Here is a 25850-nt window from a genome sequence, read left to right as displayed (position 1 = left end):
ATACTTCGACATGATTTGGTACATGCACAAAACACTGGCTGAAAATAACAAAAGGACTCATGTAAAAAATAGATTTAATGAGGGGAAACGCAACTCCTTTTGACGCATGGGACGAATCGAGACGGGAAATTAGTTAGAAAACAAAAAATGTACGACTAGAACTGATAAATAATTCAGGTTGAACTTGAAATCGTTCTCAAATCACCATTGTGCCTAAGCGGCCATATAATGAGAACAAATAAAATATTTTTGCTATGATAATTAACATCAAAAGCTCCTTTGCTGGAATATGAATTTGTCAATGTGCGGACGAAGGTTGACAAGCAGGATATTGAGCGTTGTGGTATCAACATCACATTTATTTTGGTCTAAACCGTGCTTGATATGTCTAGATATCGGACCGACAAAGTAATAAACACAATGCAATGAGCTGATAAGCGTTTGTTTGAACCAACACTCTGGAGGAGTTCGCAAAGAATTTATCTCTAAAACGTCTTCTGGGGTTTTTAGTGTAGGATGGCGAAATGTTGTAACATCTGTAGACACCGTCAAAGTTGCGTCAGTGATAATTTGTGTCCTTAAACTGACCGCACTACAGGATTATCAGGATACGCGGACACTACTAAATGCTGGTTACCGTTGCAGATATATTGCGCCTACAAGAGAATAAGACGATACTTTTTGATACTACCGTGGTTTAGTTTTGTGACTGCTTTCGTTACGTTGTCGGCCACAAGCGCCACTAAGTTTTTCAAAGAATGAGACATACTGTTTTGCGTGTTTATGGAGAAGAGAGAGATTGGTAAGCACTTGGTTGTGAACAAGAATTCCATCGCAGAACCATTAGTGTTTGATACACAATGGGAAAACGATGGCGCAACAAACAGCGAAGACAGAAACTTCGAGGCATTCGGAGACTTGGCTGATAATCACGATCAAAAATTGTATCAGTTCCATAAACTGACGGCCTGGGAAGAACGTTGTCTTGAGTTCTTCAGCGAAGTTGCATTACCTTTGCGCCCGAAACGACGACTAAGTTTTCCTGTCATAAGCAACGACATGAATAGGGAAAAGAGTTACGTAATCGAAAGTTTGGGCTCATTTTCGTCCACCGCAGGGTGCGTGAACTATGAAACGGAATATAGTGCAACAATGAATGGTACAATTGAGGAGAGGAACAATTTACTTTCACAGACAAAGTTTAAAAATCAGCAGAGTGAGGAGAAGAAGTCAAAGCCAACAAGGACATCAGCTTTACCGCCTCTGGTAGAAGGTAAATACAGTAACTGTCCTTCGACAGAGATTGGACAGTATTCTGTCGGAGAATTTTCAGGGAGGAAGAAGGAGTTTGATGTCCCAGCCCTAGTCTTATCTCAGGCGGAAGATGAGTTTAAAGATAAAGCGAGTTTAAAACTTCCTAAGATAGAATCAGCTGCTCGTCTGGAATCTGGTCATCTTCATATACCGGCATTATCTACGCCAGAACCGCCGAACAGACTGGCTGTCCCCGGCTTCATTGAACCTTTCAAGTCATTCAGACCTCCTGTACTACCGCTGTTAGAAGATAAGAACTCAAGAATGGGTTCCTTTCGGTTACCGCTTTTAGGAACACGAGATGCTGTGTCAAGAATATGTGATAAGAATGAAAAAGAACCCAACACAAAGAATCTCCCGTCTTAAATTGGGTTCTGACCGATTGGTAGAAGCACGCTTTTTAAATTGCAAACCATCAATGTAACCGAATCTGGTGATTGTAAATAGCTCGCCGAAGATCTTGATTTGAAATTGCCATAATGGGGGGGGGGGGGGGCTTTGGTTCTGGACCAGTCTGCGAAGTATGGCAGGTGCACGCACGAATTCTTTTTAAAACGTTGATGGTAGAATCGTTGCATTGCAAGGGCGTGAGATCTTGTCGCGTTCTACCTAATAACTCTGCAGCCTGGGTTACGTTTTAGGGTTAAATTCAGGACAGGTGAAAAATAACAAACGCATAACTAGCCGCAGCTAAAAGCAGGAATATAACTTCCAACAACGGTTTTTAGTTCACAACACAATTTCTTCATCCCGTCTTTCGCCTTTCGTCTTATTATTTCTTTTTTTGATAGTCCGCTTTGACAAAAAAAAGAAAATCTGCAATCTATTTGTTATCATTTTCAATTTGTAGGCTAGTTATCATCACATTCATTTTGTAATTAGTTTAAAAGATATATCAGTAAAAAAAATATACCACAGCCAAATTAAGCGTAAAGTTTTCGTAGTCTATAGTTGAAGTAAATAAAACTGGCTGCTCCAATGCTCTTTCCACTGTTGTCGGGTCTGAAAGAGTTGTCAGGTTTAAGCTAGAGAGGATAATATTCACAGAAGCTTGGTTTTGAACATACTGTGTTAGCAGAAGACTTTTCTTCTCTCAAGCCAGCAAAACATTAACATTTTTAAACAGTCGAATGTGTTCATTCCATTGCCGGACTTCAATTTTGCAAACATTCAGGTGGGTTTAATTTGAAAAAGTTTGCTAGAATTTGAAAATAACTTCCAGTTACCGGCCTAATCATTTCTAGTTCCCACCTATGGAGAAATTCCATCTTTCTGTAAATAAACCCCACAAAACTCATGATTCTTCTAATTGCTCTGACAAAAGGCTATCGCTCAAAATGTCAGCTTTGCAAACTCTCTTTGGTGGCCAGTTTTCATTATCAACTCAGTTGATAAAACCAAATTACCTTGTTACACCCCACACCAACCCAGCACCGCCGTATTCGTTCCAAGCTTTCTTCAGAATAACAAAACGGCATCCCACTAATAACATGAACCTTCGAAGAAGCGGCTAAGCTTAAAACACTTCATCATCAAAGAAAATCAGAGATTTCAGATCATTCCTTAAAAAAATATTGCACCAAACGCACGGTGAAATGGCGAAAAGTTTGTAATACGTCACGAAAATTCTTGCACGTGATTAGCTGATGAAAGTGACTACCATGCCCATACTTTGAGGAAAAACTGAAAGCCTCGTGATGTAAGGGCAAAGAATCTGTTGATTTTGATTAGTTGGAAAATTCACTGAAGAAAATATCTTGAAAAGGCATAAAAGTGAGGGTAGCAAAAAGGGAGGGGAAATCCAAATCTCTGTTCTTGAATATAAGTTTCGGGAAAATATTAAGGCTTTCACGAACTGAAAGAAAAACTTCACGGGTCTCGTATATTTCAGGAGGTATGTCACGCCTCACGCTGGTTCATGAATTTGAGAATCGCGCTTGCCTTCTGTAAAATTCACGCTTCATATATTGATTTTGGCCTTAGTCATGCTTCACGTATAATTCCTTTGTCACCCGCAAAAGCATATTACAAGGTGGCTGTAGATCAAGCAGAATTTGTTACGTGAATATGGCGATCCTCTTTTTTTTCACCGTTTATTGTCGTCTGACCGACCCAAATTTTTGGCATTTTCCAAAAAAAAAAAAAAAAGTAACGACGTTGTTAGACTATTTTTCACTTTAAATGATTCTTTTAATCTGAAGGACGAGCATAGTAACAGCATAGAGAAAAACAGGAACAAAAACTGGGACATTTTTTTATAGTATATTGTGCGTTTTGTCAATCCAAGTACGTAAATACTTACTTTTTAACGCCACAATGTTTGATACATCCAGGACTTCCTTTTCAAGCAGTTACTGGAAAGTGAGGGATGCTGGTATGTCGCATAGGAGTTTCGATGGTTGATCTTTTTCCCACGTTGTCCTAATTTTACAATAGCATCAACCAACGTTCCCGCCTTATCGATTCTGGGTTATGTCTCCGGGCTCCACAGCAATAATGCTGGGGTACCAGGCTTCCTATCCAGAGAATTCCTGTGTATTTTTTTTTTTAGGTTTCCTTTTTCAATCCGACCGACCGACCCAATATCAGGAAACGCATTCAACGCTGGACGGAAAAAAAGCGAATGGCCCATAAAGGATAAAAAGCGAAAAATAGGGAGATATTGGCCAGATGCGGACCGGGGGAACTGCGTGCGAGGCTAGCCCCTGCCCGCACTCGCCCAAAAACAATAACCTGTCCGTGCGATTTTACTTTCTTACTCTTTGCCTCTGACTGAGGCAAAGAGTAAAACATATCGTTTTGCAGGAATACTTCCCACCGGCGTTTCCCTATGTTATAGGTTACCCGTGAGATTAAACAGCACCTACCCGGGACGTATTCCACCAAGCCGGAGATTAACCAGGATTCGTGCACGTTTCGTGCGCGCAATGGACTTAACAAGTTTCTCGAGACGACGAGTCGTGTTAATTAATCCCCTTGGAAGATAATCCGAGAAATGAAAAGTGCCTTTTTGCTAAAAAAAAATACCAAGTGAAATACAAAAACGTCCCACTTTTGATTTCACTATCGGTTTTCTTACAACAGTCTTTTCAGGTCAACTCACGACGGAGTCGAAAGCAACGTGCAAATTAAACGAAGGCTCTTCGCTTAATTCGGGAATAAGTTTTGAACTAATAAAAAGTGACAAATGTACAAAACACCTTTAAAAAGAATCTTTTTATTCCTGGCTTTTAATGTTTACATGCCGTAATTAGGAAGGTAATACCATGTCTATTGAATAGACGATTATTCTTGGGATTAAGATATTTAACTGTTCAGCCAAGCCATCATCTTTTGTTTCATGAGCTTTATTATGTGAAGCATTGAAGATTAAGTGAAAGTATCCGTTGAACTTAAAATTTTTATGTGTTAAACCTTCTAAAACCCTGATGTCGTGTAGACAGATTAACTTCATTGTTGTATGGAAATTTTTCCAATGAAGATAATTTTCCTTCATTCGCTGACCTTTTTATCACTACGCAGCCGTATAAGTCTCACGTCAAATAATTGTGCTGGAGTGATAGTAGACAAGATAAGCATCAGATTTATAGCCAACGGTAAAAGATGGACTTCTCATTGTCTGCTTTCTGTTGTTTGCGTATAAAAACGAGATTATTTTTGTGGCTGTGAGCGAGAGATTCTTAGCTATTTTTCTTCAGGACTGATTTGAGAATTATCCTGAGAAGCTCACTGTTTGCCTTAGATGCCTTGCTTAACTCTTTATCTCCCGTGAATGAACAAGAGAGAATTTCTCCTTACAACATCAACACAAAATCAAGCTGACAAGTGAAGTCCATTGAAGGGAATAACTAAAAACATAAGTTAGTGGATTATCGGTTGATAAAATACCAAATTCTCTGAAGTAGTGCCTTGATAATTGTATGGCAGACAGAAAGGAGAATTGTAATTGATATTTTTCTCTTTTCTCATCACTTGTCTGCTTGATATTGTATTGATATTGTGAGGAGAAATTCTGTCTTGGTCATTCATGGGTTGCTTCGATGATAACAATACTCGTTGCAGATCAGCGACCCGTTGAAACAGGTAAATTGGATTACTGGATTTATATTTCATCTGCATTGACTGGGTTTTACTCAAAATTCACTGTGAAAACTTAAACTTTGCCGACGCTTTCTTCTTCGCTTTTTCGTCTAAAAGCCGAGAAATGAAAGAAGGAAAAATTGAAAGAATTAAAAAGGCAGCAATTACCCAAAAAGAGAACAAAAAAATTAATCAGTATCTCATTTTTTCTTGTTAAGATACGTGGGAAAAGACTCCTTTTAGCTTTTTGTAAAGACTTGTCAATAATGTGCTAAACTCATTTTCTATTCAAAAATTCTATTCAGTGTTTGAAAATTGCATCATCCCTTCAGTTCACCGATTTCTATAAATAAGCTTGTAGATTCAAAAATCAACTTTTTTCCTTTTTACAGACGGAAAGAACGTGCTTTGCCAAGAGAAAATAGGGGAAGAAGAGTAAGCGATGTCCCACCATTTTTTTTTCTTGATTTTGCACAACGTCAAGACCGATGGAAGCTTTGTCAGACTCTCGCCTAAACTTTGGCACATTGCAGCCATAGTTCGTCTCAAAAGCAAAAATATCATAGCCCTTAGCATAGGCGCTGGCGGGATTGCGTGGAAGCAGGTATTTAGTTGTGACGTTACCAACTGACACAAATGCTGCCTAACTGCGTCATTCAGAACAGTAACGGAATATGCGAGAAACAGCTTTCAATTGCCCTATGCTGTTTAAAAGGCCAAAAACGGGTTAGATAAATAACAAACGTTTCTGGAGCATAACTACATATCCTAATGAGTGTTTTTTTTCCTCGGGTATTCGAGTAAAAGAATAATGTTTTCAGTAACGAGATATTGCAAACATGCGCTTTGCTTTGTTAGTTTTATCAGAATTCATAATTCACTGCATTTCCATGGAAACTCGGACACACTGTTGCGGTTTATCTTTACTTTCGAATTTAAATTGCATTTTAACAAAATTTGAATTTGTTTCCAACCGTCTTTCATTTGACGCAAATTAAAAATTAAACGTAACACAGTTAATTGTATTCGGAAATTCGCGGTTGCTTCAATCAATTCGCGGATTGTTGCGGTTGCCCGAACAAGTTAAAAGCTTTAATAAAGGAAGCCGTATAGCAGTTAACAGCTTTGAAGGAAGCAAAATTCCTTGATATTGCCTTTTGTCACGTCTAGGAATAAATATCCGAATTTTTGATGAGTTCATTGTAAATAAATTTATATTCTTTAATTTATCTTTGCCTTATCTGTTTGGGGCTTAGAATTATCTAGGGCTTTTGATGTATGAATGAAAAGTTTATATATTTAATATCAGCATGGATGGCATATTTGTTCTGTATTCTGACGCATGTATGGTGTTTTTCGAAGCACCCATTTCCATACTTGACAATACGATCAAAGACCTGTCACTCATCCTCTCCAGATGAAAATTAAAATTAACAAGTCAGTTCTAAGAGGATACAGACCCAGTTTTGTCACCGCAATAAGCAAAATTCTCAGGAAATGACCACCACGGCCATTGAGAGAGAAGCAAATCTTCGAGCTCAAAAGAAAAAGATTCTGCAGCGGTTGAAACATTCATCTGCCACAACTGAAATTACAGACGGTAGTGTAGTATCAGCCGGTAAAGATACACCTAGTTTATTTGATCAAGAGGAGCTACTGAATTTAAGACGTCACCATCGTATTGAAAATGGAGAAGATACTAAAGTCGCGTGCCGGGAGAAGGTGAATGAAAATTTAAAAAGCCGGTTGCCTACCGTTTACAAGACTTGTAGGGAAGTTGATAAATCCAAGCCGAGTAAAATCCCTAGATATGTCCAGGGAAATAAGAGTATTTTTTCATCGAGGACACGACGACAATATTCCGAAGAAGCAGCTGAAGTTTGTGACAGGGAAGAAGCGGAAAAGGAAACGATAAACATCTCGCTTGTTGTTGATACTACAGAACCTGAACAATCCACCCCCTCATCGCCGTCGGCGCCTTCGCAATATCATCGGAAAAAGACCGAAATAAGGAAAAAAGCACACGAAAGGCGAAGAAACGTTGTATCACCAAGCTCGAGTGCCTTCGACATATTTTCGAATGACGACGATTATTTAACCGTGTATGACATGCAACCTCGTCGTTGCACCAGCCTCACCGAATTAGATTATACGCAAAAAAGGAACGTTGAAAGCAAAAGAACCAACACAAGCTGCTCTCTTGACAGAAATAAAAATTATGGAAGTAAGTCTTGGAATTTTAAAGAGCCTTTTCCTATCCCAAGGACTTCGAGCTGGTCTTTACTTTATGAATTAACCCCCACAACAGAAAAAGAAGAAATAAACTTTCAGTGGTTTGCTCGACGGCAACAGGAGAGGCTAGAGGATAATTTGCGACGCGTGGAACAAAACCTGGACTCAACTTTTAATAAATTACGAAAGTATGTCAAGCCTAAAACTGCTCTGGGAAGAGCAGAAAGTTCAGAAAACACTTGATTAAAATCTGCTTTTTAATTCACCTGTTAAATGATGGATTAATGGATGTAGCTGTTGGCATTGAAACTCGCAGCAAAATAGAATAAGCTACTAGCACCCTAAAATGTTTTTGATTTATTAGAAACAAGAAGACACAGAGCCAATTTCCTTCTTTTTTTTCTGAATTTAACCCACTTATGACTTGGAAAATATTGTTTGCATATGGAGACAATATTCTGTGTATACCAGCTTCACAGTCTTCACAAAGAAAAGGCAAACAGGAGTGTTTGCCACCAGCTAAGAAGGCGAATATTTCACTGCAAACTGCTATTAAATATTAATGATAATTGGATTTTAGCTCTTTCAGATACGCGAGAGTTACGCATGCTTTCAGCCTCAAACCACAAGAATCCATGCTAAAAATTAGGTAGTATGCTCCTAAACTCAGTTCCAATTTGCGGTTCGTTTACGATGTAGAAGGAAAGAAGATGATCTGTTTTCCTCTTCGTACTGTTGAAACATTCACTAAAAATTCATCATCTACCTGGAGCGATTATTGAAATTGTAAACATCCAGTTTGACGGACAGGCGGCGCCATAATTTGAAGATTTTGTCGCTGAGTTGAAATGAAGGAGCTTGATTCCAGCTCAAGAAGATGTCTATCAATTATTTTCTAAAACAAGCGCAAAATAATTTAAAAAATATTCTCATTTTTACTAGCTTGAAAGAACTGGTGCTACATTGTTGTTTGAGGCTAATTCTGCAAATGGATCTGAAGGAAGCTTTTGCCCCTGGCACTGCTTTGAGAAATCCGAACACAACCAGCTAAACATAGCCAAGCTTTGTCTACCACAACTCAGTAACTACAGTCAGATAAAATTTTAAACCTTGTTACTTCCGGTATACTGTTATCGCCTGGCGATATATCGCTTCCGCAAAGCGAAGTCGGACTAATAATAATCATTGGTATGCAAATTATTCTAGACTACGGGCAGTCCCTCACTTCCGGCAAAGTCCGTCGAGCGAGTGAAAAAAAAAAAAAAAAAAAAAAAGCGCAGAGCATTGGGGGCGAGGCACGCTTACTCCTACTGGCGCGGCCCGCTGACATAATTCTTTTTAATCGTGCAACGGACTTCGCCCAAAAGCAGGGACTGTTCGTATTTTAATTTTATAGCTATGTTTTTGTCCGATCGGACTGTGGTAAAATTCAGCTCAGGCTGTTTCTGTTTGTGACGTTTTAAGCTGATAAGGTTGCAGTTGGAGGGAACTTGTGTGTTCTTTTTAACGTTCTCATCAAACTTGCTCTGTTTTCGTACCCATTCAATTCTCCATTTTCATTTACCATTTAACCACTAGAATTATATAATCGAAAAAACAATAAATTTTTCGCAAAATTTTTGATTAAACAGCACAAAACAACTTGATGCACGTAGAACGAAGAATCAAAACCCTTTGAATCTCGGACTTTTATTGAGCTAAGACTCTTCCAATAGGTTATAACTCTACTAAATCTTGAGTGTTTTGACCTTCAATTTTTGTCTGCAGCTTCCTTAAAAAAGTATATTTTCTGAGAGAACTTGTTCAAAGAAGCGAACTTTCATCGAACATCAAGACAACCAGATGAAACAGGACAATTCTGTCGGCTTTGTTAGAAAAGAATTGGTTCACGGATGCTCTTTGAAATTTGAAGTGCACTCAAGAAGCTACAGTTGCTCTCGAGTACGCCTCAAACAACTCGCAAGCTTCTCTCGTGTCCTTCAACCTTCCCGCGTGCATTGTTACACACGTGAAATCTATTTTTCTTACTCCTCGTCTTCAGGTCTTTCCATAACTGGAATGAAAAATTTGGGTGAGTAAGCGAACCAACTGGTCAGGGGAATCCTTTGTCCAAGTAAAAGAAGTTTGACTGTCGGACTGTCGGGGAGTTCGAAAATGTTTAACGTTTTATTTAGGCCTAAGCGGTCAGCGCTCAAAGGGGAGGAAGTGGAAAAACTAAAGCAAGGGCGAAAGCTAACTGTTACAATACCGCCTCGAACTCTTTCTATTCCATCCTGTTTGCTTTGTGCCCTTCCGCGCTAGTCACGGCGGCTAAAGCTTCCTCTTTTTTCAGAAAAATCGACTAATAGTTCTCCCAAAGAATAGAGGGGGTATAGTTTCTAAAAAAACTGTGGTGCTGCGTCGGTGGGAGAGTATTACAGGGTAATTTTAGCATTATCAGCTGAATTGATGACGTAAATTGGCCAACGTAAAGAGTTTGAAAGCTGACGTTTCGAGCGTCAGCCCTTCGTCAGAGCAAATGGTGAATAAACTCTTTACGGTGGCCGATTTACGTTGTCAACTCAGTTGATAATACTAAATTACCCTGTTAATCGTTTCCCATGTTTGATCTGGCCTCCTTGACATTCCCATTACCGACTTGCTTATTCCCTCCCCGTCCCTGATTATGGTGTCTTTTACCTTTCCTAAGCTGTCAAGTACTCGCCTTTTATCATAACTACGGCCGTTTATCTAAATGTCAACAATTTTTCTCCATTTTCTGTGGGAGTTTGTGGGTTTTATGTGACTTTTGTGTCAAACGACATTTTTCCTTGCGTGCCAGAAAAGCATCAAAAAAAGATATGGAACAAAGAAATATACTTCTTCAACTTTTTGAAGCAATTTAGTGAACAAAAATATTTGCACGCTGAAATGTTTAGGCAATAAATGTTTTCATTTTCATACTCTGGCTGTAACGGGTCTAGCGGTAGGTGTTAATCGACGTATCCTGATAACTGTGGGTGAATGTACCTTTTAAAAGGAATATATCATTTCGAATGTGGTGGCTAAACGTATATCATTCAGTTTGCTCAAATTACCCAACCAGTGTTAAGTTTTCCTATAACTGGAAGAGTATAACAATTATTGTTACAAATACATTGGCAGTTGAAGCCAAATATTGAGAAACTAGTAGGCTGGAAGGTTCCATGCGGTCGCCTTTTTCAACTTTTTTTGTTTCGTATCACGCAGAGCAAATTTGGTGTACGTGTAAACATCCTGCTACCTGAATGGAATATTTTACGAGACACTATTAAAATAAGAATATTCTCTTATCTGAACGCTTTTCCTACTTATCCGGCGTAGTTCGGGAACACATTTCAAAACATCGCGAGTATCAAACTTATAAACAATAACATAGGTCCCTTGTATTCAAACTTCGATTCGAAACTATGTATTTAACCGGTGGGGAGTTAAATATACATTTCGTGTTTTACATAAGGTAAAGAATATGTTAAATTACGTATGAATTCTCCTTGAACGGACTCCTGCTACGAATCCATAAGCCAATGAAGTCGCCTAAGGCTAAAATCATTCAAGCCAAGCTTAGGAATTGACTTATTTATTCATGAGTAAGGCTCTTTCGTTCGCAAGGAAACCGATATGTTTATCCCGTGTGGCGAAGCCCGACGTTTTTAAATGGTATTTGCACTTGGCCTGTTTTATTACATCGGAACAAAAGTTGAAAACCGCCCTGATTTTACTTTTAAAATGTTTGATGAATCAAAAACCAAGGACCAGTAAAGAGAGTTTTCCTGAACTAAATATGGCCGATTACCAGCGGTTACCCGAGAACAAACAAAATTCATCGCCAGTTTACAATTTTCAATATAGAAACGAACATCTGTCATCCGCTGCATCGACGGTGAAAAGTTCCAAGTTGACACGAAACGCATATAATTCGGGTTTACCGAACTTAAAGCGAAGATACATCCCTTCTTTGTACCACAATCAAGACAAAGAACTGACGCAAAAAGTGAAAGAATTCCTCAAAAAGCCACCTTTAAACTCACAAGAGTATTTTGACATGTTATGGCTACGGAGACGAAGTGAACCATTTGGAAACAGGGACGAAGCTGGTACACGTATCGTTAACAGTGCGCGAAGCTCACCCGATGAAGTGACGAAAAAACTTTGGCATTTGTTACCCGAGAATCAAACCATACAATCTATGATTCTTCCACCAATACGAGATGGCTGCGTTCCTGAGTTTCATCGCAAGCACTCGTCCAAGACAGTCCCCTTCATTGATCCCTCTGTGAACATTATGGACCAGCTGAAATATTGCCGATATCTCAGAGCCAAACCTGTAAGATTCCAAGCATGGGAAAGCAAGAATCAAGACATCAATACGTGACCACATCTGAGTCTATAATCTTTACGTTCGGCATCCGAAAAAGTTGGACTGAGTCTTTCTTTGCTACACGAAAAAGTATTAATTTAAAGACATGTTTAAGACTTTATTAGACAAGGAGAAAAACTGAAAGGTTTTGTCTAAAACCATAACCTCAGACTTTTTCTCTTTGTCCCGTACCTCAACGAATTTAAACACATCAAAGACGGTTTTTTTAGCACATCAGGTGTTCTAAGATCTAATGCAGAGTCAGCGTGGAAACGGTTTCATGTTTGCACGAACTGCGGACCAATATTTCCAGATGTCAGATATCAGATGGCGAAACCCCTTGTACCCCAAAACAGCTAAAATTTACAGATGTTTCGAGTTTAAACAAGTCGTTTGGCTTTCGTGTAGAGGCCATAAGTCCGTGTGATTTTAAGTTTATTTCAAAACTGCTCCTTAGGACGGATTTTAAACAATTCGCCACCACAGAATTAGAATTAAAATCTACAGTTATAAAGAAGAGTCAAGTTTAGATTTGAACTTAAAAATGTTAACAGATAGACACTTTTCGAGGAAGGCATTTTAGAAAAGTGGTTGTTGGAAGGAACGACTTTTTCCCGCATTGCATTTCTCGCTATTTGCATTTCGTCGTCTGAAGGAGTCTTTCGGCGAAGGATAGAAGCACAATTACAAGCCAGTGTTATGATAAACGTTGGACATCTACATTTTACATTTATAAGTCTATGTATGATGAAGACAGCGCACCACTTCACCAAAAATTTACATCGCAATTACGAAGCAGAACAAAGTACTTCTAGAACCAAAAGTTAAAACAGGGTACAAATCCAATTTTCATGAGTAGAAGCACAAGGAATCAAAACTGTTACGAATGCAAACTTGACTACACACAAACACAAATCCAAATGAAACCATGAGCCTCTTTTATTTTTCCTACTAATTTAATATTATCTTAACTTGTACCAATTCTGTCTTAAATATGAAAATATATATTACTTCTTGATACCAATTGCGGAATTTCCTTTTTGTATTACCTATGACACATTTTGGTTTACCTATACAAATTCATTTTGCTGCAAAAACTGACTTTACCATTTGAATACTGCTTTCCTAGAAAGAACATTTACACGCAGCATTTTAGAGATATATTTGGTCTAAACGAACTCCTCAATATTACTGAGTTCTTTGGTCTATGAAAATGGCCCACTGAATACAATTTTACTCAATTGGTAGCTAGTCTACCAAGCCTTATACGCATTTCAGCAAAAATATAAGATTTCTATCCACCTTTTAAGGCTGATAATAGAAAGTTCTTTTAAGCTTCAGCTCCCGATAATCGATTCCTTCATTCCAAGTTGAGTAAAATTTCTAAGGCTGCTCAAGAAGGGTCACCCCATGACATTTTTCTCCTTTTCTTCATTTCTCTCTGTCGGAAATCCCTCGAAAACCAATCACATTCCTCAACTTCGCCAGTGAAACGTGCTGCCGAAATAAGTTGAAGAATGGGTGTGGTCTTCGAGGGGCCCAAGTTACGCCATCTGGGAATCTAAGACGCCATATTTTCCACATTTTATCGGGCCAGGGGTTATGTTCCTAACACCGGTCTTCTTGGAGTAGTAACAATCAGGGGGGCGCTTAAACACGACCCCAAACTCCGGTGAGAGAGGGGGTGGTGTGGGCGGAGGTGCAAGTCTTTGTGAAGGTGTCTCCTCTGGAACTGAGTCTAAACTCCTAGCTCTTAATAGCACAGGATGCCTCAGTCTTTCCGTTTCACCAACGAGGCTGTCTCCCGATCTTGTAGAGAGGATAGGATCGCTATGCACAGTCGATGGCTTCTTCAATTTCCATGGATTGTGAAAACTACCAAAGAGTCCACGTGCACTCGAGAAGAGTAAGCCAGCGGTTCGACTGAGAAAACTACCGGGACTAGGCGTGTCAGCACAAGAAGTACTGTCTGAGGGAGGCTCGAGACTGGATACTTTGCGTTTGCGGTTACGTCTCTTCTTACTGTCATTAGAATTGAACGGTTCTGCCTGCAAGGACAAAATTTTTCCCTCGGTTTAATACTTAAAACCTCAATACTAATTTGCATAAATCATCTTGACTTCGCGTTTAAGTAATTGCTCTAGCGTCAAAAATTATCTGCACCTGAATAACAGAAAGACCACAAATACAAGTATGGTAAAATAAAATAAAACCAAACAACCAAACAATCAAAAAAACAAAAAAACACTTTGAATGAACTGGAATGATCAATGATAAAGAAGATCAAGACAGACAGACAGACAAAATAATAAAAAAAAATTAAAAATTGGAGGTAAATTTTTTCAAGATACATTAGCTGTGATGTAGCAACTGATGGGTTAATGTGCATTTTGTGGCAAACTTTGGAATTTCTCCCCACTGGCGATATGAGTTTTATCTGACCTTGTTTAGTTTGTTCTCATGACCATCTGCAATATTACTAGAACCGACAGACTCCGGTTCTGAGGGCTTTCCAAAACTACGAAGGAGCTGCTCTCTTCCACTGAGACAGGCTAAAAAAATAAAAAATGACCAAAAAGTTATCTAAACATTCTAATGAACTCTTAATATAAAACCTGTTTTTTCATAGGCAAACAAATGTCACTAAACAAATCCAATATACCAAGAAACTCCAATCTATTCAGTGGAGGTACAGTAAATAATCTTCCAAAGGTTTTGTTGTGGTAAAGCCCCTTTCCTTACACCAGAGAGGATGTTTTATCTAAGCTTCATTTAAATGAGTTCCTACTGTACTTGGTTATAATATTTTTCTCCAAGGCTCTACAGTCCCCCCCACCCCCCCTCCCACCCCTGCTTAACAACAAAAAAAATTCCTATCCGTCAATTGACGAAGAACGAGCAATCATGAATATGCCAGATAAATTTTACAACCCATCTTCGTACTTTTATCTATTTTGATTCACAAGAAGGATAGCACCACACAACAATTATTCCAAAGGGTGAGATTCTTATGTTTAATTTGATACAAAATAAAGATTGATTAAGTCTATGCCCCTGTAATTGTAAACTGTGTATTCTTCAGTATCAAATACATCTATAATGTACATCTAACTTGCCTGTTGTGTGGATTGTACTGGTCTTGTTATGATCCTCTTCGATTGCAAACCTAGGGGGGCCCTTGCCATTCACGAAGTGGCCAGATTCCCCTCGGGCCTCAGGAATGTTGTTGTTGTTATTATTGTTGTTCCTCTTAGTAAACACCAAAAACAAGAACAAGATCAAAGCAATCTCTATACACAGACCAATCACATGCCTCTCCATAACTTCCTTGTTTAGAGGATCCATGCGAGCCTTCATTTCCACCATCATACTGGTAAGATTACCGAGCTCAGACTGCAGTTTGGCAATTTGTTCCTTTTGGTTGTTAATCTGTAAGTAAAATTTACTTAACCCTTTAACTCCTGGAAGTGATTAACATGAAACTTCTCTCTATAATATCTGTACATTATCAAGCAAAGGGCAAAAGAGAATACCCAAACTTATCAGGTTCAAGTTGATATCTTGATTTAATACCAAATTTGCCTAACTTATTCGCCAGGAATTATTTAACAAAATGTGGAGGGGAAAATTAATAATCAGATCTTGGGAGTTAAAGGGTTAATCAACAAAGTGATGCATGAACTATAGCATTAAACAACCTTAAAATACACAGATGTGTGCTTGACTGTTGGTTAAACCAGAGCAGTAAAGTCCCCCCCCCTCAAATAAAATACTACCCATACAACTGGAAAATTTAACTGATAATTTTCATCTGTAGACAGACCACAGTTTCTTCTTTTTATCACATGAAAAATGGTTGAGGCTGCTCTCCATCCAGTGGCACACACAGTGGCCCATTACTACAGTTTGTGAAGGATAAGGTGACTAGAACTGTTTTGACATCCCCCCCTTAGGGTGGAAAAATAGTCCATTGCAGGTAGACATTTTGTCCAACTTTCATGACAGTTACATGTACATACAGTAGTATCCAACTGCACAAAGTAGAGTAAAACATATTGCACCAATAGAGTACAGATATCCTGCGATATTGTACTGTTGGTTATTTTGTACTGTAAAAAAAATCTGTTTAAACAGTTGGTTGTGTTTGCTATGCTTCTCTATCCACTTTGTTTTTCCCAACATATAAAAAATGAGCATAATCACTTAGCAGAAAAAAAAGCAGTTGGATAATAAACAACTTATTAGACATTTTGGTGTGTAGTAGTGCTTGTTATTTTTACTCTTTGTTGTATTTTACTCTCCCTGTAGGCACAACTCATAAAATACTCAGCAATACTGCACACCAAAATGTCTTAGAAGATTTATATTACTGGGGGGAGAGAAAATCATGAAAGAAATGTATCTTGTATCCTAAATTTTGAAGTGTGCTAAGCAATAGGGCACACAATTTCCCAGAATTTAAAAATCAACTCATAATTTTCATAAGTATACATACCACAGTTTCTGCTTTCTTTGTGGCATTTGTCAACAAGACAACTTTTTTGTCCGAGCTTTTTTGAAGATCATCCAGTGATTTCCGGTACCTGTATTCAGAAAAAAGGCTTGTGAATAAAACAGAGTAACTCAATAGAAAAAAAAGAAAATGTTACCCTCCAAGGCTTAAATACTTGACAGTTTAATGTACACTGCATACAGTGTACTTATATTTTTAAGTCAACCCACTATTTGCAGCTAATCCACCTCATATTTCGCATGTAAAGTTAGTGGAAACATACCAGCATAATCTAACAATGATGTTGATATCCTCACAAGTGATTCAAGTAAAAGTTTTAGTATATGCTACACACTTCTCACTCCTGAGAGAAAGTTTCAGGGAAAGTTAGACTGTCTGGTCTTTAAGATGTTGTAAACAATTGGACAGTATTGGGCAACAGTACTACTCAACTACATGCACTTGGTGTATAAACAGCACAGGTAATTTTAGTTGACTCTGCTGTTTTGAACACCCTATATGTAGAACTGTTTATGCATGGTTACTACTTCATTCCAATACAACTATTTAACAAATCCTTATTTCATATATATGTTTTTTTTTTAAAATTAAAATTGACATCAAGATGACATTTTAACTGTGCTGTGTTTATTTCATTCTGAAATGTTTTCTATAAAGGAACAATGAACACTACTTAAAAGATATGAAATGAAATGACAATACACATCAAAGACCAAACACACAATCCAAATTTCCTCACTGCACATTGTATGATTGCAGTAAGGTCCAATAAAAATAACCTCTACAGACAGAAGGATATGGGGGGGGGGGGAGGGTAAAGGGGGGGAGGGGAGGGGAGGGTGTAGTTCACAAGTTTTTCCACAACTCACAACCTCTCAACCTCATTCCCAAAAGTTTGAACATCTTTTATGAAAATGTCTTCAGGGACTTTTCCAGGACTCTAATATATTTATTTCATGACTCTAAAATGTAATGATATCATAGCTTAACACCAACTCCAGATGTTAGTCTTTGTTTTTCCCTATAGGGCTTTCCAACAAGAACTAACTCTTTCTGAGGCTTGCCAGCACCTTCCAGGACTCTTCAGTCTATGCATAACTAAACCTCTCCAAAACTGAAAAAAAAAACCTACATTTTTAAGACCAATACCAACCCTGTTCCCTCAATACTTCCTTGCATGATAGACTCACCTCTGATTTAGCTGTTCCATGTAAAGAGTGCTCATGTTGAGGTTCTGCTCTAAGGCCTTGATCTTGTTGCTAAGTCGCACAAAAATTGACTCCTTATGTACTCCAGAACCAACTGCTGACGCCACACCAGCTGATGAGCCTGATGCTTGGTGTTGTGTTTTACTAAGCATAGCGGCATCCAGATTGGTGTCTGATGAAGCTGCAGCAATAAATTCATGGCTACTTGCACTAGCTACGGGGGGAGCTGGCAATGGAAGAACAGACTCAGACTGGTCACCAGGGTCAGTTATAGACCCAGCCCGAGGCTGAGCTGTTGGACTGACACTTTGGGACTCCCCCACTGTATTTGATAATGTGCTTTCACTAATATCAACTCTATCCTGGCTTTCCATGTTAGGAAGAATCCCTTTGTCTCCTGACTCTTCAGGTTCTACAATCTTGTTTGAAAAATCAGTCACCTGCCCTTCTTTATCTTTTGATTCACCTTTCTCATTTGGTAAAAGGTTGTCTTTCTCAGCCTGAGTTTCTTCAGGCAGCTGAGCAGTTCCTTCTCGCCCTTCTTTATCAGTGAGTTTTGTCTCCAAGACATCAATATCTGGAGATGAAAATGGCACAGTGTGTAGAGAATTTAGAGATTTACATTCTGTTGGTGTTGCACTGACTTCATTGTCTTTATTTCCCCTTAATTCATCTGGTGTATCAGGCTCCTTCTTCTCTTCAGCTTTAAGAAAAGGGTTCACATCTGACTGAGAAGATTCTGGGACTTCTTTAAACCTATTCTTCTGTACTAACAAGGTAGGCTCCCTGTCATGGGTAGATGACAGACTAACTGATGACAAACTTCCATGAGTGGTTAGTTCCTGTACATTATTACCATCTACTGGTTCTAGACTGTTACTGCCTTCGGGTTCTTTAATGACAGGTAACTCTAAACTTTGAAGTGTCACAGAGGAAGAAGATGATGACTGCACAGAATTCAAAGGTGCTTCGGAAACAACTGAAATTTTCCCCAGTGAAGGTGTTTTGATGTCGGATATTTCACCTTTCACATCCAAAGGGCTCCCTGAGTAACTAGGTTTTACAATTTTGGAGGAGACAGAGACAGTATCTTCAACATTTAACAGACTAGAAACAGTAACTCCACTTTTTCCATCCAAATTGCTGGGGGATGAGCTGGGAATGTTGACAGATAATTGTGGACTTTTTTCTTCAGATGGGGCATTCTGCTGCATGATACTTTCAGTCACAGATTTCTTTTCTTTGCTGTTGTCCTGTATCACCAGTTTGTCCCATTCTCCTTGTTCTCCTTCTTGTTGGCTTTCAGAGGAATCATCGTCTTTCTCACCAGATTTTGATTTCTGAATGGGACTTAGATTAGTTCTTTTATCCTTTACAGCATTCACTAGGAATGTAGACTTCTGATATCCACTCTTGGAGAACAACAATTGTCCCATGAAACATCCTAAACAATATTGGCCTATCACTTGGGCAAACGACTGACAAGGAGTCAAAGCTGGACACGTTGTTTTTGATTTAGAATCACTTTCCGTATCCTCGCACAGTGAGGTCTTTTGACTGCTACTGTTAACAGATATGGGTTTTTGTTCTTGTGTATGAGAAGTCCTCTTGTCTTCATGATGTTCTTTTACCAGAGTATTGCTGCCATTATTAGTCTTGTTTTCCACTTGGTTTTCTTCAAGTTCTTCATGACCAACAAGAGTAACAATTTTATGTTTATATTTGGATTCAATCTCACTGGAAGCTGTCCCACCACTGGTAACAGATTCTAAGGGATGATCATACTGCTCTCCTTTTTCACTACCATTTCTATTTTCATCCTCCTTTCCAGCAATTTTCTTGACAATATTCATAACAGTATCAGCAGCGCGCTCAAGGAAGTTTGGCTCTTTGGGTTCATCTTGAGCCTTTGACCCGGGTTCAGGAGGCAAGACTGGAATATCTTGTTCACTCTCTGAGTTCTCAGTGTCATCTTGTCCCCCAATCTCATGATCTTCAAGCTCTTCCATCATGCTACTGCCATGAACACGCAGAAGACTAAGTGGACAATAGTGTTCTGAACCAAAGTGACTCAACATCTCAACCTGTACAGGTGAAGAAATCATTACAACTTGGATAAAGTGACTGTTGTGCTACCAGCAACTTCTTTCATTACTGACCAATGCTCTAAAACAAAGTGACTCAACATTTCAATCTGTGCTTGAAAGTGAAGCAATTAAAATTTGGATAAAGTGACTGTTGGACTTCTAGTGACTTTTTTGTCTACTGAGTCTGATTTGATTCATATGTGTCATCACTTAATACGTAATATAATATAAATATAAATGGTACACATAATATAAATGTAAATAGTACACACTTTACCTTAAGGTACTTGGCATAAATTGGTTCATCTAAAGGAAATGTTTGTATTGATCGTTCTTCGCGAGCCTCAAAGGTTCCAAGCATTGTCCATTCTCTTGTTGGATACCTTGTGCTGACATAAACCCGAAAGCTTTCTGGCGTTGAAGAGAACAGTTCAAAGTTTGCAATCTGAATGCTCTTTACATGAGCTACATCACAAAGCTCAACAACAAACCACACTTTAGCACTGCATGGATTTAACATATACAAGTCTTTGTTCTCCACTAAAACACTGTCAGCATTAGAAGCCTCCTTATTGTGATCCAGAATCTTGGCACCACAATCCACAGATGCATAGTTGCTCTGTTTTCTCTCCTTTACCTTTTTGGGTTTGGGTTTGTGTGCAGTTCCACTAGTATTCTGGGCAGTCTGTTGTTTGCTCTTTTCTTCTTCTTCTTGCAAAACTCTCCTTTTGAATTCATCAAATGATGGCATCTCATCTTCCTTTGGTTTATTTTCTTCCTCTGCCTGGTTTAAATCAGCTGTAATGCTGTCTTCATCTTCCTTTGCAACTGCAGCTGGAGTAGGTGGAGTGGGAACTGGTGTGTTACTGATTGGAGTTGGAGGGCTACAAAATTGCAAAATTGCCTGAGTCAAAAACTATTAATTTAACCATCTGGCATAGAGATTTTGCAGTCTAGTTTGTAAGCTAGAACGGATTGTCCTAAATCTCCCAAAATAAATTCCCAAAAGAAAACAATCCGGCTACTATGACCTTACTACCTCAGGTTCAATAAGAAATTCAGAAAAGAGTTTAACTTTGCTGTTGTCTTGAACACTGAAAAGACAAAGCAAAGTGTCCATTTTAGAGAACAGTCCATTTTATAAAGGTAAGCACAATGACCTCACTATTAAGGCTTCTCTAACAGTTTAAAGGTATCTAGTTTCTAAACAGCCACACACATGCATCTTAATGTATTAATATACAGTTCTACAACACTGTCTAAAGAAGAACAAAAGACAATACTGCAAAATGCTAATGAAATCATTTTTATTTTAGCCTTATCAAGTAGCAGAAAAAGAAGAAAAAACTGTTTTATGTAGGGCGCAAAATATATAGTAAAATCAACTCACGCAGTGTCCAGAACTGATATCAAAACTTCTGGTTCTTTTGTAGGGAAAGGCTCAAAGTGACTTCTTTCCTCAACACCAACCATGGGGTCTGATGCCTGAACCTGACCAGAATTACTGGGAGGAATAAAGATCACAGATGATGACACATGACCATTTGCCTGTGGATTAAATGCAATGGTACTACCAATGATTGTGGTTGCAGTAGACTCTGTATCATAGCTTGGAGTGGCAGGAGCCACCTTTGGAGTAAGAAGCTCTTCGAGGTGTAATGAGGAAGACGGCAAAGCTGATGATGATTGTTGCAGTAGAACTGGTGTATCCTTGGATGATTCAGACTGTTTAACATCATCCTGAAAGAAAGGTAATCGAAGATAAACATAATGAAAAACTATGATGTGGTGTACCTCTTTACTCCCAGAAGATAGTAACAAAAAAATAACATCTTGAACTTCTTCCAATATTTATCTGAAAATTTAGAGCTAATACTGTCAAGAACCGAGTCACAACTGTGGTGATGCAGTTTAGTGCCCACTGCTAAAGTACAGGTACATCTATACCTAAAGAGATACCTAAATTTTTGTTGCTCCTTCTTTCTCTGTTAACATGCCATTTGTATCATAAGTATAATTTTAGTTGCAATAGTAAAAGCAAAAAAGTGATCTATCTATAATGTATTAAGCTTTAAGGAATCAAGAGCCACTTGATGAGAGGAAGATACATATCAAGCAATTTTCAGTTTTATCCAACTGTATTTTAACACTAAATTTCTTCAGGACCAAAAAGACTCTTAGAAATGTAAAAATCTAGAATCTGACACAAAAATGTGCAAATTGTTTTGATTAATTTGTCAGAAATATCAGGTAATCAGGCCAAAATTCATACCCTTTTGTTAAAATATTTTGGATTCTCTTTTTTCCAGGCAAACAAGTGCTAAAAGTATTGACACTTGAACAGGTAACAGGTGTGAGCACATGTCAAAACCATTTAGAGTAAATTATTCAAATCAGGTTTAGTTCATGTGGGTGAGAATAACAAAACAGGTTTGACAAAATAAGCAAACACTTAGGAAAAACTCCATTAGTTGGTAAACAAACAAACTTGCATATGGTGAAAAGCCACAGGATATTAAAAATTTTGACAATATCAAGTTTAAAGTAAACTTTTTTCAAAATATTGGTATCTCCTTTCTAGATTTGTCCTTCATTTTATATACATGTACTGCCAAATGCATTGAGTCTTTTTTTTGGGACCAATCTTCCTTTTTTGTATGGATTAAACTTGAGATAAATATCCATGAACATGTGCGTAGACTGTGACATCCTCAAAAAATTCTCTCCATTCTTGATTTCATAATACTTATGCTAAAAACTTGAGCCATATTGAGTGTTTAAGAATTCACCAAAGAGAGAGTGAAAACAGAAGGGAGGGAGATGTCTTTGAGTATTAAATTTTGAGACAGCAAAAATTATTTGAGTTTTTCAAGAATGTTCTATGACTATGCCAACAAGGACGAGTACTAATGAAAGTTTTGAGTTAGAAAGATTCTTTAAACTTTTTTCATTCATTCTATGGAGATTCAGGTTAAAGATTATCAAGTTAAGCCATCCAGCCCAGTCAGACTAGGTGGATGAATTATCTGAGGCAAATAAAAAATCAAATAAAAGACTAATTTCTTGGGACTTAAAGATTCCTTTGTTTCCAGTAAAAAACTTTAAACCAAGGTAAAATTTGAGCTACAACAAACTTCATATACAGTTATCCATTCATCTCAACTGTCAGCTGTGTTTAATTAAGCTGGAGCAAGGTTCTCTTAAAGTTTTAAGTGGGTGGATGATGCTGAAAAAATTGTGGTCTTGGTTGTCAAGTTGTTAAGTCATTCTAATGCTGTACTAGTCTCCTCTACGGCCACTGTTTGGTCTTGAAGTGAAAATATCTCATGTGATAAGGTTAAACAACAGCAGCAAAAGGAGACATGCAAGATATGTGTACATGTATATTCTAGGCAACATTTTGTTTCCGTAAATAAAATAGACAGAAAGAAACCAGCAGAGCTCCCACAGACAATTTCTAGATGTCTACTCTCTAAGCAGGCCTCTAGAAAATACTTTTTAAAGTAGGATTCTCACACAAAGATTGTCTATTTTACCCCATGTTCCTAAATGTATTTTGTATGTCATTTTTGACCATTTTCTCTCTACCAATAATTTTAACATGAGAGCTGATCCAAAAATTTGCAATTTAAGAATATTACATTTGAGGCAGGTGTATCAAGACCTCATAGCTTTCTTACACATAAGTTACTTAGGTGACTCTTCACATGTGGTGATCTTTCAAAATGGTCTTGCGAAATTAAAACTTAAAAACATTATATACGTTATAAAACCTAAAATGCAATATCATACTACGGCAAATATGATTATAGAAGGAAATAATAAAATTGTTTAGAATTCGGTTGAGTAGCAGGTCATAAGAGTATAGTTTTCTCTGCTTTAAGATCTTCCGAAAGTTTTGGGAATAATGAATGAAAACAAATGAAAAGAAGATATATGTAAATAGCTTGTGTGTCGAGTTTTGAGAACTCACATCGTAAGGAAGACGTACTTTACTAACGACTGCCCAAACCACGCAAAAATTTTCTTTCCTCGTACATTAATTTAGGAGTCATTGAAATAAAACGAAACTCAGAACATTCAACGATTCATCAAACAGGAACTAAATCAAAACACAAACGTACTACTATCACCTGTCATAGAGACAAAACTAAAATGTGTAACTGGCTTGCTAACTTTTCTAGGAGAAAGATTATCCTTCTCTTTTTGAAAGTCACACGCAAAGAATGTTCTATAGTACTTTTAAATCTTGTAAATCAATCAATTCAACGCCCTAATATATCACAAGCTAGAGGTTAACAGTCAAATGTGGGCCTTAATTAGAGCGACATTGTTTCACAGTCGTTCCAAGCAACACACAAATACTTACTATTTTGGAAAGTTCCAATTTGGATGAAAGTGATAATTCCAGTTTTAGTTGTACAGGAATACTTGACGCTCTCTCGCTCCCACTCGGGGCTTGAAGTCTGCGAAATAAATCAAAGGCAACGGTCGAGTCAAAGTCCTCTTTCTCAAACAACGTGTAATTTACACAAGCTACAAGACTACTCACCGCCTGATAAGACTGAGGAATAAAAGCGAAATAAATAAAGCTGGAAAACAATTCATAGCAAAACGGAAGCGCGATAGCCTTTGTCAACACATCCGTGAAATTTTGCAAAATATTGAAAAATAATTGTAGAAGGAAAGGATGCGGGCAATGTGATTAGTCATCCTACTACAAAATCTGGGTCTTGCGACAGAAGCAGGCTCCATGATGGTGACGTGTTGTTGTGGACCGGTCAGACTGGTTAACATCAAGTGTCACGCAGAAACCGCTGAACCACGACAAACAAAAGGCACACAGACATGCAAATAACCGTAGCCAAACAAACAGACGGAAAACCTGAAAATTCCTGTTGGTGAATGAGGAAAGAATAGATTATGATTCCTGCATTTATTTTGGACCTCTCTGCTTTATCAGGTTAAACTTCATTGTTCAAAAGTTTTCTGTGATACGAAGCACGTTTGGTTCACAAAATGCGGCGAATGAAGTTTCATAATGTGGTTATGAGGAAGAAGCAAGAAAGGAACAGGAAGATTACATTACGTTGATCTCAGAAATCGAGGAACTGAATCTGAAGAACGCAAATCATAAAAAAATAAAACTTGATACTTAAAGGGAAAAAAGTAGGAGAAGCAAAATTGATCAAACAGATCAGGACATCGACAAGTGACTGTGAAGTGATAGAGTAAATACTTCGACAAGGTAAAACTGAACGAGAAAAAAAATTATAATTATGAAATAAAGACCTAGAATAAAAAATGAACGTATGATTGAAAAAGGCTTGGAATCCGGGGAAACGAAAAAGTATTTAAAAAGTTTGAAGAAGTACAGGAAATATAAAGCAATGCATTTCATTTGTTGTTTTGTTTCGATACTCCGCCTTATCTGGGGTGTCTCGAGAACTAAGACCTAAGACCACAAAACTAAGTCCTTGAAAACCTAGCGTATTAGTGAACTGGAATGTACTTGAGGTCAGCTCTCCTTGTTAGGATCAGTTGGTTTTAAGCGTTAGAGTCAAAGACAGCTCATCAACAAGTTTCCGAGGCCTTAGTTCACGAGGCCTTGGGTTCAAGGGTCTTAGTTTTCGAGACACCCTTACTATATACACGGAGAGGCTCTAGAATCCAATCACATTCGTAATGAATGATAATGAAAACACAGTTAAAAGTAGTAACTTGTTTTTCCATTCGCAATTTTTACCTTTTCTCGAGCTAATTGGTGAATATGGCGCCTTTTGAAAGTGATCAAGATCTAACAAACGTTCCTTCGTTCATTGAATTGATTCAAAGTACGCAAGCACACACAAAATGCCTTGACATCTCCCTTAGCGTGAGGTCTTTTAGAGCCCGTCTTCTACCAGTCTCCTTGGCAAGCCGTTGCTTGACGTCGTTACGCAACGCACGCTCTCTCTCACCAATGGCTGCTTCAATCGGCGCGTATTGGTGGGGAAGAGAGAGCGTAGCGAGACGAGACTAAACAACTGCTGTGAAGG

At 38.1% G+C, this 25850-nt stretch overlaps 3 protein-coding genes across 3 annotated transcripts; 2 read left to right on the top strand and 1 right to left on the bottom strand.

Moving 5' to 3' along the window:
- The first annotated feature begins 555 nt into the window (after positions 1-555).
- Positions 556-1784, top strand: LOC131779381 (uncharacterized). The gene has a single exon (XM_059095931.2). It carries the CDS (start codon positions 784-786, stop codon positions 1678-1680), a length of 897 nt encoding a protein of 298 aa, XP_058951914.2. The 5' UTR covers positions 556-783; the 3' UTR covers positions 1681-1784.
- Positions 1785-6849: 5065 nt separating this feature from the next.
- On the top strand, positions 6850-9211 carry LOC131779370 (uncharacterized). Its single transcript, XM_059095919.2, has one exon. It carries the CDS (start codon positions 6892-6894, stop codon positions 7867-7869), a length of 978 nt encoding a protein of 325 aa, XP_058951902.1. The 5' UTR covers positions 6850-6891; the 3' UTR covers positions 7870-9211.
- A 3714-nt stretch (positions 9212-12925) lies between these two features.
- LOC131779368 (SUN domain-containing ossification factor) lies at positions 12926-24565 on the bottom strand. Its single transcript, XM_059095916.2, has 9 exons — positions 24365-24565; positions 24182-24278; positions 21203-21552; positions 20090-20696; positions 17708-19809; positions 16500-16587; positions 15121-15433; positions 14447-14556; positions 12926-14052 (listed from the first exon to the last, which is right to left on the bottom strand). The coding sequence occupies exons 1-9, from the start codon at positions 24418-24420 to the stop codon at positions 13549-13551; spliced, it is 4227 nt and encodes a 1408-aa protein (XP_058951899.2). The 5' UTR covers positions 24421-24565; the 3' UTR covers positions 12926-13548.
- Between the last annotated feature and the right edge of the window lie 1285 nt (positions 24566-25850).

Source organism: Pocillopora verrucosa, chromosome 4 (genome assembly GCF_036669915.1).
Source record: "Pocillopora verrucosa isolate sample1 chromosome 4, ASM3666991v2, whole genome shotgun sequence".
Lineage (NCBI taxonomy): Eukaryota > Metazoa > Cnidaria > Anthozoa > Scleractinia > Pocilloporidae > Pocillopora > Pocillopora verrucosa.
This window is presented reverse-complemented; position numbering and strand designations above follow the sequence as displayed.